We start from the raw sequence: 16,522 nt of genomic DNA on the forward strand, positions 1-16,522 counted from the left end.
GGGGAGGGGGAGACATGAAGCCATTGGTCAGCTAGCATAACTGAGTTCATAAGCTTGAGATTTAGTGAGATCCTATCTCAAAAATACAGGTGAAAAGCAATCAAGGAAAGATGCCTGATGTGTACCTCTGGTCTCCACACAGGCACAGGAACCGTACAGACACCACATAGAACAAAGCAAGCAAACTCAGTAAGAACAGCATCCCCATCCTTCACACTGAGTTTAGATCCTCTTCTTTCTAGACTGTAATCAAATGTTATTTTTGGTGCAGTGCATGACCCCACACGTGCTAAGCAACTCAGCCACACCATCAGCCAAACTGTTAATGATACATGTTGGACACAGGAGACCATATTTGTTCATGTATCTCCCTCTAGATTGTAAAATCTGCACTTTGTTTCCTAATACATTCCTAGCATCAGTACTCGAAAGCACTCAACAACCACAATAATAATTACAAGGGTTCTGGGACCTGAACTCGGGTCCTCATACTCGCACTATAGATGCTCTAACTACTGAGCCATCACCCAAAACCTAACCGAATCTCATATATTTAGAAGGACTGTCCCATAACCAGTTATCACCTCTTCCCATAATGCCCTGAACCTAGTCCACCTGTGATTTACCCAAGCATTCACTGCTGTACTGTCTCCAACACCTGATTCTAATGGGCAGGTTTCCCTTATTCAACACTATCTCCAACACTTTCACCAGAACAGTAGCTAGTTCTGTGAACAAATGCCTCTGGGCTTCTATTTGCTTTTTGCAAGAGCATTTTAAAAATGAAGTCATTTCTTGTCTGCTTCTATTCACTCCTCCAGAATGAAATCAAAGTTAGCCAATCTCTCTCTTTTTTTTTATTTCTTTTTTTTTTTTTTTAAGATTCATTTATTATATATAAGTACACTGTAGCTGTCCTCAGACACACCAGAAGAGGGCATCAGATCTCATTACAGATGGTTGTGAGCCACCACGTGGTTACTGGGATTTTAACTCAGGACCACTGGTGAAGAGCAGTCAGTGCTCTTAACCACTGAGCCATCTCTCCAGCCCTAACCAATCTTTTACATCTGCTGAATTTAATATCCCCTGCTAGACCTGCTGTTACTGGCCCTTCAAAAAGCACTGGTTCTCAAAATTCGACAGAATTAACCAATAAACTATTAACTCCACAACACCACACTTACGCTTAGTATTTCTTCAAAGCCTAAACTTGGAGCAAAATAAGCACTTTACTATGAACTAAATGTGTAGAAACTGCAAAAAGACAAGCCAGTGTATTAGACGGAAGGGTCATAAGTCTTTTCCTTAATAGTGTGTATTTACATGTTTTCTTTTTTTAATTCCCAAGTTCAGATGAATGGAATGTGTAAGGGAAGATGTTTTGCCTGCAGTAAATAAGACAATGTGTCAAGCATTCCACATCGCCTCTAAAAGCCCGGCAGGACCTCCTGACCTTGAGAACAGACTCCCTGGACGCCCCTAAGGTTGGTCCTAGACCTATCTGCCAGTGACCTGAGGACAGATCAAGCCCGGAAGAAAGCAGCAGTGCAGAGTAGCCGCCACAGCTCCCATGCAACATGCACCCAGCAGCCCATCCCTACCCGGACTCACCACCAGCGAGACCGTGAAGCCCGGCGTGTCCATAGTCACATCAACCCCGCTAAGACTAAAATTACAAGCCGAGCAAAAGCAGGTGCTGACTTAAAGAGCTGGGCGCCGCCATATTGGGGTGGGACATGGAGCAACTACTTCCGGGGCAGAACTCGTGATGTCACACCACAACAACAGCACGTGCATCGCTCGGTGCTGGTTGCTGAACCCTTTCAGGGAGGACCCTGGGAGATGGAGCTTCTCCAGCTTCCTGCCCATCCTCAGTGGGTTCGCGATGCGCAAGGAAAGGACCTCTCACGAGCCTGTGGCCCTGGATGGGATCTACGGAAGATCCCCGGAGGAGAGCCCAGGGAAGCGTAGCTGGCTGGAGGAAGGACTGCCTGTATGTACCTGAAGGCCAGCCCTGTGGTTTTCTACTCGCAATCCAAGTTGGTTATTCTTTCGCTTTATTTGTGTAAGTTCTCTTTGAATTTCTGTTGATCCATTTCAAAAAAAAAGTTAAACAAAAATACATTTTTATTACCAAAAAAAGTACTATGCTCCATTTCGACTGACATTTATTTCCCTTTAAATTAATTTACTTAAAGTAGGAAAGTAATCACTAGAGGCTAGGAAGGAAAGAAGGGTGGAGATAGCGACTATCAAAATACAATTAGATGGGTGCTGGGGACAGCATACTAGGACAGGGACTGCCAGGGCCAGGCCACGATGGAAATATCTTAGAAGCCCAGGGCAGCTCCTTGTAAAAAGGTCCCATGGCATCTGGGATCCTGAGAAGCAGGAGACACACCCCTCCAGGGGACCCACCATCAGAAATAAGGGACTTCCAGGATGAAGAAATCTCAGTAGCCCCTAAGGCAGCTCTAAAAAAAACAAAACAAAACAAAAAAAAAAAAGTTGTTCCCATTTCTTCTTATCCCTGGACAACAGCTGTATAGATTTCATTTGCATACTTATTCTGACTTTCCTATTTGTTTCTCCATCTGCTCTGGTGGATTCTGTGAAACTAGATGTTCCTTAATGTAGTGATTCTTAAAACAATTAAAACTTGAGGCATAGGGGCACAGCACAGCACAGTCCAATGGCCCAGGGGCAGATTGTGCCCCCCCCCATCTCATCTTGGAAACAATGTAATAATTGCAAAATGGTAGTTCCAGATTTATGTCTGACTTGTAAAGAAAGTTTGAAGAAATTATTAGAAAATGAATTAGAGCCAACATTGGGACCCCAAGAAAGGAAAAAAACTATTGAAGTTAGGAAATGCATTTCAAACAACATTTGAGAGTGGTTCCTGGATAAACAAGTATAGAATGCATAAAAGCATATATTAGTAAAACTAATTCAAAACACTGAACTCTTAGGAAAGTCATTGTGTGCAGTGTACAGAAGCAGAAAGCTAGCAGAAATACTGAGTTAGGGGATAACTTGCTTCTCTCTGGCTTTGCCCATGTCATTTATCATTAGAGCTTCACAGGAAAATGCAAGTAGTTGACCTGGGAGCTTTGAGCTCTGAAGTATAAGTCAAAAATTAAAGTTTAGAATATGATAAGTTTGCAATTATTATTATTTTGGCCACAGGCTTAGGAATAGGGGAAGCTTGAAACTTTGGGGAACAATTGTAATTCTTGATTCTTTGTAGGATGTGGTTATTCTTGTGAATTTAATTTGGCAATGATTATACAATGTCTTTTTTTTTCTACCTGTTTTTGGAATAACAATAAAATACCAGGGCAAGAGAAAGGCTAGAGAGCATGTGTGAGCAAGTGGAGAGGGAGGGATGGAAGGTGGGAGGGAGGGAGGGAGGGGGAGGAGAGGGGGAGAGGAGAGAAGATGTGAAGAGATAATGTGAGGTGTATGTGGAGAGTGTGTTTGTGAGTGAAAGAGGAACTTACAGAGGTGTGTAGGTGTATGGGAGTTCAAGAAAAGTGCACAGGAGAGAAGCAGAGTGTGTGCAGCCACAAGCTGAGGGAGAGAGAGAGAGAGAGAGAGGGAGAGAGAGGGAGAGAGGGAGGGAGGGAAGGAGGGAGAGGAGAGGGGGAGGGAAGGAGGGAGGGAGGGGAAGGGAGGAGGGGGAGGGAGGGAGGAAGGGGGAAAGAGGGAGGGAGGGAGGGAGAGAGAAAGAGAGAGAGAGAGAGATAGAGAGAGAGAGAGAGAGAGAGAGAGAGAGAGAGAGAGACTTTAAACCTTGAAAAATTGGCTGTCGTTTGTACCAGAAAAGTTGTCTGTGTCTGTTAATTATGTGCCTTCCAGATATCCCTGCTTCCAGCTGAGAACTCCATCCTGTGTCCAGGCTGGACCCAAACAGATAGGGCCAATGAGATCTCTTAGTAGGTAAAGGTGCTTGCCACCAAGTCTGGAGGTGAGAGAAAGTTGCATACTAACAAGTTCCTATTAGATAGGGCCAGTGAGATGGTTCAGCAGGTAAAGGCTCTTGCGACCAATCCTGTCATGCAAGTTCACTCCCTAGGACCCATAAGGTGATAGAGACAACCAACTCCTTACAAGCTGTCTCCTAATCTCTACACCTGCCCATGGGGCACACACTCCTAATATTTATTATATATCATATGTTTTGCATAGTAATATGTTTTATTACATATTAGTATATTGATAAGTAAATAAATAGAATTTAATACTTAAAAAAATTCAGCTCAACAGTGAGTGTAACTCAGTGGTAGAATATGTGTTTACCTAGTGAGGCCCTTGGATACATGGGGCAAGTCAGGAAGAATAAGTATTGCTGCTACTTTGCAACAGTTTACGTGTGTGTGTGTGTGTGTGTGTGTGTGTGTGTGTGTGTGTATTTCAGTTTGTATTTGAGTTTTGTGGGGAATGAGATCTCACTATAGCTCATGATAGGCTAGAAGTCACTATGGCTAGTGACCTCAAACTCATAGCAATTCTCCTGCCTCTATCTCCTAAATGTTGGGATTAGAGATGTGAGCCATTACAGCTGGCTAATAATTTGGTTTTTCTTTCCAGGGCCTTGAACATGCAAGAGCAGCATTCTGCCACAAAGGCTGCATCTAGAGTTCCACCTGCCTATTTTATAGAGAGCTAAAAGAAAATAGATAAATTCAAAGACAAGCTAATTGCTGACTTAGCCATTTCACATTGTATGAATGTATTGAATTATCACCCACTACCCCAATAAATGTATACAGTCACCGTGTCTGTTAAAAATAAAATGGAGTAAAAAATTACTTGCTCTGATAAGTAATTGTTCGTCTGCTCACTATGAAGGCAATGTGTGCTCTTGGGTGAACATGTCATTAACTATTTAGCAAGTTTCTTGGAGTGGCTTGTCTTCACATTTACTAGACAACACCTTCTAACCTCCACATATATTAAGCACCCACTATATCTCAGATAGCAGGAATGTCATGGAACTAAGTGACTAATGGACTTTTTAACCTCCGGTAATCTCATGTGGACCACAGAGGATCGTCTTCCTTTTGATTAACTTCGTCAATTTATTGGAGACCTAATTTACAAAACCCTGTTTCTGTAATGCAGTGCAACATGACCATGACAGGACACCTGGTTCTGCTCACACTCAAAGGCAGAGGACAATTGCACAGGCGGTGAACATGAAAGGGCAGGAGTCTTGAGGCCATCTGAGATTTCTCCCTACCACAGTCTTATAGGGTGCCTTCATCAGTAGCCTCCCACAGCCAATTGGGGTCTCCCAGTAAGCTTCCATGAGCATTCTCCCCAGAGCCCCTGCACCTTTTATGTTTGCTCGGCATCAAGGCAGCCCCACAGCTCACTAAACACTATTCTACTCCATCTCCATGTCCAGAACTCTGGTAGACTGGTTGGTTGGTTGGTCGGTCGGTTGGTTGGTCAGTTTGTTTCAGCTTAACAAGTCCTCATACCATTTCTTTTAGTTTAGACTCTGGGAGAACTGAAGCTAGGTAATTCAAACTCGGGGATTCTCAGAACTTACAGTGTCAGCATTGACCAGTATTATCTCATAAAACTTGATTATAATTGGAGAATCTACCTCCAATGTGGTAGCTCATTTCTATAACTGACAGATCAGTGCTTGGCAGGAGGCCTCAGTCCCACCATATTGACCTCTCCATGTTGCTATTTATGGGTCTTCATGGTGACTATTTTCCTCAGAGTGAGTACCTTAAACGATAACAAGATAGAAACTATAGTATTTTTAATTTTTTTATGAGTATGGGTGCTTTGCTGCGCATATGCCTGTACCTTGTATATACCTGGCATCAGATGCCCTAGGACTGGAGTTACAGACAGTTGTGAACCACCATGTTTACAAACCCAGATCCTCTGGAATAGCCAGTACTCCTAAGTACTGAGCCATCTCTCTACCCACCCCCAATCTTTTTAAATTATTATATCTATTTTTATGTATATGGGTGTTCTGCTAGTCTATACGTGCCTGAGAAGGCATGAAGAGGGTGGTAAGTCCCTGGAACTAGAACTATAAACAATTGTTCATCACCATGTGAGTGCCAGGAATTGAACCCTGATCCTCTGTTGGGAATGGGGAGCCAATACTCTTAATCCATGAGCCATCTTTCTAGACCAAATTTTAATTCTAATTTAAAATGTACACCATTTTTTTCCCTTTCCTTCCTCCAACCCTTCCCATTTTCCCCTCTTATTCCTTTTTAAATCCATCGCCTCTTTTTCATTGATGATTATTGTCATACACACACGCACACACACACACAGATACAACCCACCGAGTCCACTTACTGTTTTTGTACATACATGAATTTAGCACTGATTCTTAGTATTGGATAATCAATTAATGGACTCATCCCTGGAGAAGACTCCCTCTCTTGGCAACTGTTAATCTATGTTTTTTTATGGCCTGGACTTAGAAGGAAGTCAGCAGCCATTATTGCAACAGCTTACTGCCAGTGCAAGGCATGCATATATACTAGTGTGTTGGATGGCACAAGTATCAGTGGTTGCCTTGTTGGAACTGGCATCCACATTAGAGAAATGCAAGTAGAGACCACAATAAAATACCACTGTATGCCATAATGCCAGCACTCAAAATGCAAAGGCACGGGATTGCTACAAGTTTGAAGCCAGCCTGGGCTGCATGGTGAGTACGGTGCTAGCCAGTTCTATATAGCAAGCAAGACAGTGTCTTTTTTTTTTTTTTTTAAGAGCAAAAAAGAACCACATTCGCTGCAGTAGCTAAAATTTAAAAAAGACCAATTTTGTCTAGGATGAAAAACAACTAATGCACTGTCTTGCTGAAATGAATATTATATAACTACTATAAAAATACAATTGTCACCCTAAAAGACAAACATAGTGTATCCAAAACTTTTACACTACTATTAAAAGATTTATATAAACAGAAAAAAATGGAAATGCCCAACTGTCTACCAGCTAGTGAATGGATGGACATATTGTACTGCCTACTTGCAGAAGAGCATTACTCAACAATAAAAGTAACCTGGGGCTGGTGAGATGGCTTAGTGGGTAGAGCACTTACTGTGCAAGTGTGAGTTTGAATCTCCAGCAGTCACATAAGAAAGCCAGGCAAGGCTGAGAGTGCCTGTAACCTCAGCACTGCGAAGCAGAAACATAAATCCCAGGGGCTTAGTGGCCAGGAGCCTAGCCAAAAAAAATAAAGTAAATAACAAGACTCAGGTTCAGTGAGAGACCCTTACTCACATGGATAAGGCAGAGAGTGCCTGATAGAACAGTGCCTCGCCCCAGGAGAGCACATGGCATGGACATCCTCACACACATGTTCACATACATATCATATACACCATTTGTACACACCACACACATGCAACAATAAATCACAAACATTTTATGTAAATTAATGATTTGTACAACATGGGTTAGTCTCAAAGCACTATAGTAAATGGAAAGTAAGTGTTAGAGGACTCTCACTTGGCAATATATGTCAAACTTGAGAAAAGATAAAATTTGGAGGTACTATTTTTACATTTACTTAGTGTGTGTGTATACAGACTTGCACGAGTGCATGCACATGTGCCACAGTATGAGTGTGGGTCCTCTGAAAGAGCAGCTAGTACTTTTGACTGTGGGACCACTTTTTTTTTTTTTAATGTAACACATTGATCAACATGCTGAGATGGGATTCACAGGCTCATTGGCAGACGCCCATTCATTAGACATAGCAGGAGAAGAAGCTTCCAACTGCAGATCGAATGTTGGCTGTAATATTCCCCTACAACATCTTGCAGCGCAGCTGTGTGCAGACATGCTTGTACATGCCAGAGTGCTCTCAGACCTTTTGGCTGAAGTCCCGTTTGGGGGTTTTACAGGGTGAAAGATGCACAGCTCTTGTGATTGACCCATCAGGTAGTGTATGTGGTTACTGGGGCTGTGGCATTGGAAAATTCGTGCAAGCTGCAAAGACAGAAAGAAGAGCAATAGATGGAAGGAATGACCTGGTATAATTAAAAGCTAAGGAAGTTGCGAGAATAATTTATATCATACATAATGAATTAAGGCTAAAGCTTTTAAACTAGAGCTCAGCTGGGCTGGTGAAAGGAAGACATGAATTGTTCTGAGAGATCTAAGGGAGGAAAGCAGAGAGATGTGCTGAGGAAACTCTGGAAAGTGAAGATGAATCGGATGATGACAGTGGGTAGTGTTTGCTATTATTTAGTTTCACATTTCTGTGATAGGCCCATGTGGCTGCTTAGTGCCATGAAATACACAAACACACACACACACACATATATACTCAGCAATTTTCACTGAGCCTTTGTATCATAAACAAGTAAAAAGAGGGAAAGGAAAGAAAGAAGTTTTCTTGATTTTTATACATTCTTGTGTGTTCGTTCACACTACTTAGCAGTTTCAGAGAGCCCACATTTAGTATTTAGTATTTAGTATTTAGTATTTAGCACAGCTTCAATGGAGCTATATCTAGATGAGGCTGTTCTGGATTCTACTGGCTGAGAGTTTGTCAAGAGCCTGAGGATATATGACAGCTGATCCTGTGGGCTCAGTGGAAGAGGATTCTTTGAAAGCCACTTACCTGTATTGTCTGCATCAGATCCTCAGAGTTCAGTGAGGGACTTCACCCTCTCATCCTCTACTCTGCTGACTAATGCAATCTCTGCTTCTTGCAGTGGCTTCTGCATATGAGTGTGGCAGGATAATAATGCAAAGGAGGAGGTATCGAGATTAGCATATGAAAAAAGGCAGTTAGCAAACCCATCAGAAAACCTTTCAAGTAAAGGATGTGTAAGTACATCATTTGTGAGAAATGCTGGAGCTCTCTGAATTCAGTAAGTACATGACCCAAAACAAGTGCTACTTCTGACCATCCCCTGCTTCTCTAGTCCCCTAGTCTCTAGAAGCTATCATAGGGAGTTTGTTAAGGCTGCAGGAATAGATTCTTTTGTAAGGGTCCATGATTCGCCAAAGCATAATACCCACAGACTCATAGTATGTAAACGCAAAGAGTGTTTTACTCTGCAGAAGTCCAGCCTGCTGGGGTCTCCCAAGACAGATAACCAAGTGAGCTTGTAGGCCTGATTTAAAGCACATTAGCGGAATTCTGGGGCAGGTGACCTTTTTCTTGCTCCATCTCTAGGGACTTTTCATTGCCAGGGCATGGGCTAGAAACTGTTACTGAGGAAGTAGCTGAGTGTTGCTTGTACCCTGGACTACTCACAGCCCAACCCTACCTGCCCTGAGGTGTTGGAAGTGCAGACTCCACAAATGAGAAACACCACAGCCAGCTCATCAACACTGCTGGAAGCTCCTTTTATACTTTTCACTTGCCCCATTGGGCTCAAGAAAGCATTTCTTGTACAAAGCAGTTCCCAATTGGATTGCATTTTCTGCATCAGCAATCCTTGGTTTCTCAGGCAGTCCTCAATTAGGTCTTCCTCCTGCAGGAGATGCCTTTGAGGCTGCTCGGACCCAAACAGTTACCTAGAGGTGGCTACTGCCACCATTCCCCCTGCATTTGCACCATTTTGTTTTTAGATTTTGACAGCCTAATGGAAGCCGGGATGCCATTCCCTCAACATTGTTGACCCCACCTCCAAGGATTCCCAATATACTGGAGTGTGTCTATCTTAGGTTGTCCTGTCTTCCAGGATCTTACCTGTCATTGACTGCCAACCCACAAAGAGCAATTACTTGGAGATATGACACACAAAGGGTAGACAAGGAACTCCCTACATGGTGGTCTAATGGATCTCTGCCATCCAAGCTTTGATCACTTCCTTAGGGGGGTCACAACTGGGATTTTTTCAAGAGCCATCAGCACCTGAGTGTTGCTTATTTATGGAGTGCTACCTGGAGCTATGCAAAGTAATTATTAGTATGTCAATTCCTCCCATCATAGCGCAAGTGGCTATCCATAAGGGGTCAAACAGCCTCTTAATATTGTCTCACACTTTTCCCAAGAACTTGCCATCTAGGGAGAGCACAGATACCCTGCTTGCATTGAGGTTAGCTATGCTTTCTCTTAACAGCATAGCACAAGTAAAGATTTTGGCTGACCATGTACCTTTAAGATATTGAGCCAACTGTCATCAGGCTTCCGTGGCATTATGGACTTGGTAAGAGGTTAGGCAGATTGAGTGAATCTGGGGTCAAAGGCCAGCTGACACTTGTCCCTAACAAGGGCCAACTCTTCTGCCAGTAGGTCAATCTGTTATAATATGTGGATGGCTTGATAAAGATGTGGATTTAGTACCTTCTGTTCCTGCAGGGCCTCAGCTGACTTAGAGACTACAGCATTGACAGTCTCTACTGTGGTGGCTGTCTGAGTGAAGGCATCAGCAGATGCTGTTGCCCCAGCAATGCCTGCAGCAATGGCAGCCAAAATACCAAAATCCTTCCTTCCCTGGTATAGGGGTTGTAAGTGAGTCTGGGTCATCAGTGACACCATGAAAGTGAGTGGTATTTACCAAATGGTGGCTGGTTCCCTCATCAGGATAGCTGTTGTTGAACACCCCATCCAGCAGGCTGTCAGGAGACATTTCTCATTAAAGCAGTTAAGGCTGTCTCTGACAATGGAGGTATTAGTGACCAGAAATAAAAACAGCAGTTCAGACTAAGACTAGTGTGGCTTTCTGTCCAATTTGGCTACCAGTCACATTCACAGGGGTTGCCCCAGTCCATATTTTCACTAACTGGTTTATGTAGAAATATGTCCCATTAAAGAGACAGCCATCCTTTAGGAGAGTAAGGGGGCCACATACATCCCAATTGCTCATAGTGGGGTCATATCAGAATCTAATGAGATCTCAGTTAACATAGTCAGTAATATTGTAAGCATCATGTGAGGTAAACCTCCAAATGCCAAGTGTGAGGTTAGATGACAATGTTTGGTAGTCTCTAGCAAATTTTATACCTACTGTAGGCTGGCCATGCTCCCAACAGATAGAGAGTCCCACAAAAGTGAACATTTGAGGGACCCTTGGACAGCAAGGCAGGGATAGATATGATATGCTTGGGAAATTCTTTGGGGATTTGTAATCACTAAGAGAAATGTGAAGTTCCATGACTAACATGGTGCCATAGGTTAGATTAATATGAAAGTCCCCTGTGGTCATATTGTGTAACTGGATACAAGGGTTGGTGGCGGAGACATTGGTGTAAAGCAGAGAATTTCCTCTGTGGACCAGGTGCCTTCTAATCTCTGTGTAGTAGTGACTAAGTCCATGAAAGGCAAGCCCAAACTCACATTGGAAGAGAAAAGAATAGTCCAGGGAATTAACTGCCACATGCAAAAGAATGGAGGACAGGGCCACCAAAGCCCAGAGTTTATCGGCCCTGCCAGGCTGAAGAAAAATTAATAAATACAATCCATATATTACGTCTCCATGGCCTGGTCTTCTTTTGGCTCCTTCATCATCCCCTGGTCCATGGCCGTTCAAACAACTCTAGAGGGCACCCATATTGGCACAGCTGCATCCTGGGGGAAAACACAAGCATAAGTTTGCCCCCTTGTCAGAAGCAGAACAGGCAGTTGCCATTGAGAGGTTATTGGGTCCCTCCATCTAACCAGTGGAAGGGGAGTGTCCCTCAGCAAAAATGCCCGATGTTTGTAAGCAGGGCTCAACCCTTTCTCGTGGAAGGAAAGAGAGTTCACGTGAGCCAGGACCTCCACCAAGGCTAGATGTGGATGTCTTTTGGATTCTGGGGAGGTGACCTGAGCAAGTATTCCCTTCATGAGAATAGGAAGACTCTGAACTGCTGAGCTGAGTAAGCAGGTCCACTGTCGACCTTGAGTGCCCAAGGCCTTCCCATTGCCACCATTGCTCAATAGCATGAGAGGCCTTTTCACCTGCCATGGCCACCACATATATGAAGGCTGAGCAAGTATCTACCACAGCTTGCACATACCAAAGATTACCGAAGGCTGGGTAATGGGTAATATCCATTTGTCAGATTGCACTGCGGTGTAGACCACTAGAATTAACTTCTGATCTGCCAAGGGGACCCAGTGGCGCAAGAGTTGTACAGGGCCATACAAGATGTTTATATTGTGACATAGGTAATTTGGGCAAGAGCTTATGTAGATTCTGAGGAGAAAGGTGAAACTGCTGGTGTAACATTCTGGCTTGTTTGAGCAATTCCATGTCTGCAGCCGTAATGAGGGCATCAACTCTCTATTTTCTTCTGCTAACAAGCCAGGCAGTTTACAGAGTGATCTTATATGTGAGATGAACCGGGGATATGCCCTATTCTCGAGACCTTCTGGATAGAGCACATGCAGACATGTATTTGACTGTTTTGCTCTTTAATATAGAAGGACAGGGTATGGACAGCCTGTATGGCATATTGGCTGTCTGAGAAAATATTAACTGGCTCCTGTTGGCAATACTCACACATGTTCAGGAGTCCAAATAATTCACCTAGTTGCACTGAGCCAAGATTATGAAGAATATAAGTTGTGTCCTTTTCTGTGGTCCTTGAATAAGAACTCCATATCTGGCATTATCAGCATCAGAAAAGGACATAGTTGCCTTGGGAATGGGGTGAGAGCTAGGTATGCTGTGGTGTTTAACTGTAATTGGCAGCTGGGACAAAGCAGTAAGACACTTGTCTAGTGGCATGTTGAGTATCCAACAAGACTGTGAACTCTGCCACCTTTTTTTTTCAGTCTGGGTCAGTTATTTATTTATTTATTTGTTCATTCATTCATTCATTCATTCATTCATTCATTCATTGTACATTAGGCCATGAATCCACAGGGAATGGACCCCAGCAGCCCAGGCTTCTTTCTCTTAGTCCTCACAAAATGCGCTTCTCTGGGTGGCACAGGCTCGTGCTTCAGCTGAAGGTGCCCTTCTCCTTGGCTTCCTTTTTCTTCTGATAGTTCTCCTTCACCCACTTCAGGAAGCTGTCTTTGCTCTTCGAGTGCTTGATGTGCTCAATCCGCACACTGATCCTGTTGGCCAGAATCTTGCCCTTAACTTGCTTGTTTACAGTGATGCCCATGGCGTTCTGGGTGACATTGTAGACTCTTCCAGTTTTATGAGGAAACACTTCTGGGGCATTCCTTTTTAACAGTGCCCATCCCCTTGATGTCTACAGTATCACCTTCTTGTAGATTCATATGTATGTGGTCAAAGGAACAACTCCATGTTTCCTAAAAGGCCCAGAGAAGATATAGAGAGTGCCTCTCCTCTTTCCCTTTGTGTTCGTCATCTTGGTGAATTAACTGGTCCAAAATAGGCAGGAAAGGTTTGAGCTAGTTAGCAGTTCCACACAATTGTTATAGTTCCACAAGGGAGTAGGAGGCTTTTGCCATGATGGAACAGGCTGGAGGCTTAATCTTGTCAGAAATAGAAAAACTCAGGAAGGCAAATGGGGAACTCACTGAATCTTTTCAGGAGTGACTTCAAGTTAAGTTTTTTATGTTAAGCACCCTTTCAAGATCAAACAGGCTACGGTGAACACGCATAGCATCATCCATGTAACAGATCACAAGGACATCCCTGGGGACTTCCTGTATGGCTTCAGCCACACATAACTGACAAATGGCAGGACTGTCCACTGATATCTTTTGCTGGTTTATTCATATTAGGCTCTCATACTATGAAGGCAAAACAGCATCTATCCTGGGGAGCCAAGGGGATCTGAAAAAGCAATCCTTAATATCTAGGATCGTCACATGGAACTTGGGCGGGATAGCTCTAGGATGAGGCAGTCCTGCTTGAGTGGTCTCCATTTTTTCCATATCTTCATTAATGGCTCTCGAGTCCTGTAGAAGCCTATATTTTCATAACTTCTTTTTAATGACAAAAATGGGAGTATTATGTCTGTTGGTCAAGGGTTTCTAATGACCAGTTCCTTGAGAGCAGAAAGCTTAGGTTCCAAAATGGGCCACTAGTTCACCCAGATAATGGCTTCAGACAGTCAGGCCAATGGTATAGGGTCAGGTACCTTGGTGCCAATTGGTGCTGGGAGGGTAGTGGCCATTAGAATTGGGGGTGATCCCTGACTTTGTCACCTGTGAGGTCTACTTGGTCATGTTACATAATGTCATCAAAAAGGTACGATTATCCATAGTAAGGATGGTACCCATGTCTTCCAGAATATCCCCAAAGGTTGTGGGGGAATATCTGTCACAACAGGTGTAAAAGAATCCCTGGTTGCTGTCCAAATCCTGCCAGTGGACAGGTCAGGTAGTCATTTTTGTGGCCTGTTGGCTTCCAACTCTTATAATGGAGGAACCAGACTAGAATGTCCAATGAGAGAACCTCAGTGATTTTTTTTTTTTTTTTTTTTTTTTTTTTTTGTTATTATAGTGACATCTGACCCTGTGTCAGCCAACCCATTAACAGGTATGCTGTCTAAATGTATAGTCATCATTGGGGAATGAGGAAATACAGGCAAGTTCCAAAAGACTCGTGACTGAGCAGGTGTTCCTCTTACTGGTGGGGCTAAGGGGTGCCCCTTTTGGAGTCTAAATTGTATTCCTGCTTTTGAGAACCACAATCCTTAGCCCAGTAGAAACCTTGGTACAATGAAGACATCTGGTCTTGGGCCTTAATGAGGAGCAGTCCCATCTGAGATGACCAGGCTTCCTCACAGCCCCAGCAGGTGGGATCAGGGAGCCCTCAGGAGGAATATGTGTCCTCTATACTTACTCCATGGCCAAGGGGTCAATGGAGGCAGTCAGGGCTGCAATAGAGCCCACACCAGGGTCCAAATCACAAGTGGCAGCAACCCGTTTATGAATGTCGTCATTCCACGGCTGCCACAGCATTGTGAGTGGAGACTTTAAGGCCCACCCCCATGCAAGATGCTTGATAAGCGTGTCTCTGGTTGGGGCAGCATCAACCTGCCTTTCCACTGCCTCAGTCACACAGGACAGGAAGTCTGTGAAGGACTCCCCAGACTGCTGGACAAGATTTCGAAAGTAAACAGGAGGGTCCTGAGGAGTGCAGGCCTTAAGGGCCTTAAAGGCAAGATCGGCAACCTGGTTAAGGTAAGCTTGCCGTCCAATAGAGGCCTGAGTGACAGGGTTAGTGTATGCTCCGTGGTCAGTAAGCATGTCAAAGTAATGTTAAGGTTATATTCCAGGTTAATATTCTCAGCCAAGTCATGACATAGTAGTATTGAGCACCACCTTAAGGAGATTACACCAACTGTAATAGGTCTGGGGATGCATGGCCTGTTGTTTCAGTACCTGTTCAAAATAAGGGGAATCTGGGCCAGAATCATTGGCAGCTTTTCTGATTAGTGCCAAGTCTGCCAAAGGAGTGGGAATGCAAGGCCTAATTGCCATATAAGGGCCAAGATTGACAGGGAAAGCCTCACAATATACCCAAGGAGAATGGGGCTCCAGGGAAGAGGCAGTCCAGGGATGAGAATCACAGGAGTGACTACCGAAGGAGTGACTGCTGGAAGGCAACGTCCCCTTAAATCACGACAGGTTAGCCGGGGTTACCTCTGATGGGACAGGAGTGGAATGGCTAGTGAGGGAGGGACCTGGAAGAGCAGAGCCAGGGAGTACCTTGGAGCCTGACAGCCGGGAAAGGGGGGAGGGCTGGAGCAGATGTGCCCTCATCCTCGTGGCTAAAATCAACCTGTTTGCCCGAAGAAAGTGGGACAGAATCAGTAATGGAAAGGCGAATACTAGCCTGATCCTGGCACTGTTTGTTATGGGCAGCCACCCCTTCCTCTGGAGAAGAATTCTTAAGACTGTTGATGACTGAAAGGAGGAAGGGAACAAAGAACAAGGGAGGGATAATCCCAGACTACCTGGCACTTGTGGACAAGGAAGAGAACTCGCATCCAGAAGTCAGGGTCCCACATGCTCTTCGGCAATGTCCAGGGGGCCAAATAGCAGCCTCCTCCTAAAACTGATCTAGGTCATGAGTAGAGACCAGAGTAATCAGAAAGGTTTTCAGCACCCTAACTGGGGTTTCTTGGCAGTGGAAGGAGGGAACCCATGACAATGAGTGCAGAGGAAACAAATGATAAACAGGTATGACAGATATGACAGAGGGGGTGACAAAAGTCATGTACTAAGCAGGGGACTCCCTCAGGTGTAGCTCAAAGGCCCTATGCCTGCACATTGTCCCAGAAAAGACAAAGAAGACAGGAATGAGGTTTGAGTGCTCACCTTCTTAGGACCCACAACATAAAACACTAAGGGGCCAACCTATGAAGAAGCAACAGAAGAGGGCAAGACAGCAGCATCGCAGGATCCGGTTGAACTGCTAGCACAGTCCTTGCAGTAACAGGCAAAACACGCCCCCAGGAAAGAAGGTTCACAAGCAGCTACAAAATGAAGAAGATAAAGTAGCCCACCACGTTGGGCACCAGTTGCTGCCTGACCCCACCTGCCCTTGGGGGTTGGACTTGAGGTGGTGCAGAATCAACTGCAAGCTCCTTCAATACCTACCACCAGTGCCCCATTGGTCCTAAGAAAGCATCTAAACAGCAG

At 44.2% G+C, this 16,522-nt stretch overlaps 1 protein-coding gene across 2 annotated transcripts in view; it reads right to left on the reverse strand.

Annotated features, from left to right (window-relative positions):
* Positions 1-1,742, reverse strand: part of SLC25A26 (solute carrier family 25 member 26) — an 86,563-nt gene extending 84,821 nt beyond the window's left edge. For both annotated transcript variants that reach the window (XM_080914528.1, XM_080914527.1), the window contains exon 1: positions 1,615-1,742. In XM_080914528.1, coding sequence (XP_080770654.1) covers positions 1,615-1,647 — 33 coding nt within the window. In that variant the 5' untranslated portion in view covers positions 1,648-1,742. The remainder of the gene's footprint in view (positions 1-1,614) is intronic.
* Between the last annotated feature and the right edge of the window lie 14,780 nt (positions 1,743-16,522).

This window comes from Micromys minutus (genome assembly GCF_963924665.1).
Source record: "Micromys minutus genome assembly, chromosome: 3".
Taxonomy (NCBI): Eukaryota; Metazoa; Chordata; class Mammalia; order Rodentia; family Muridae; genus Micromys; species Micromys minutus.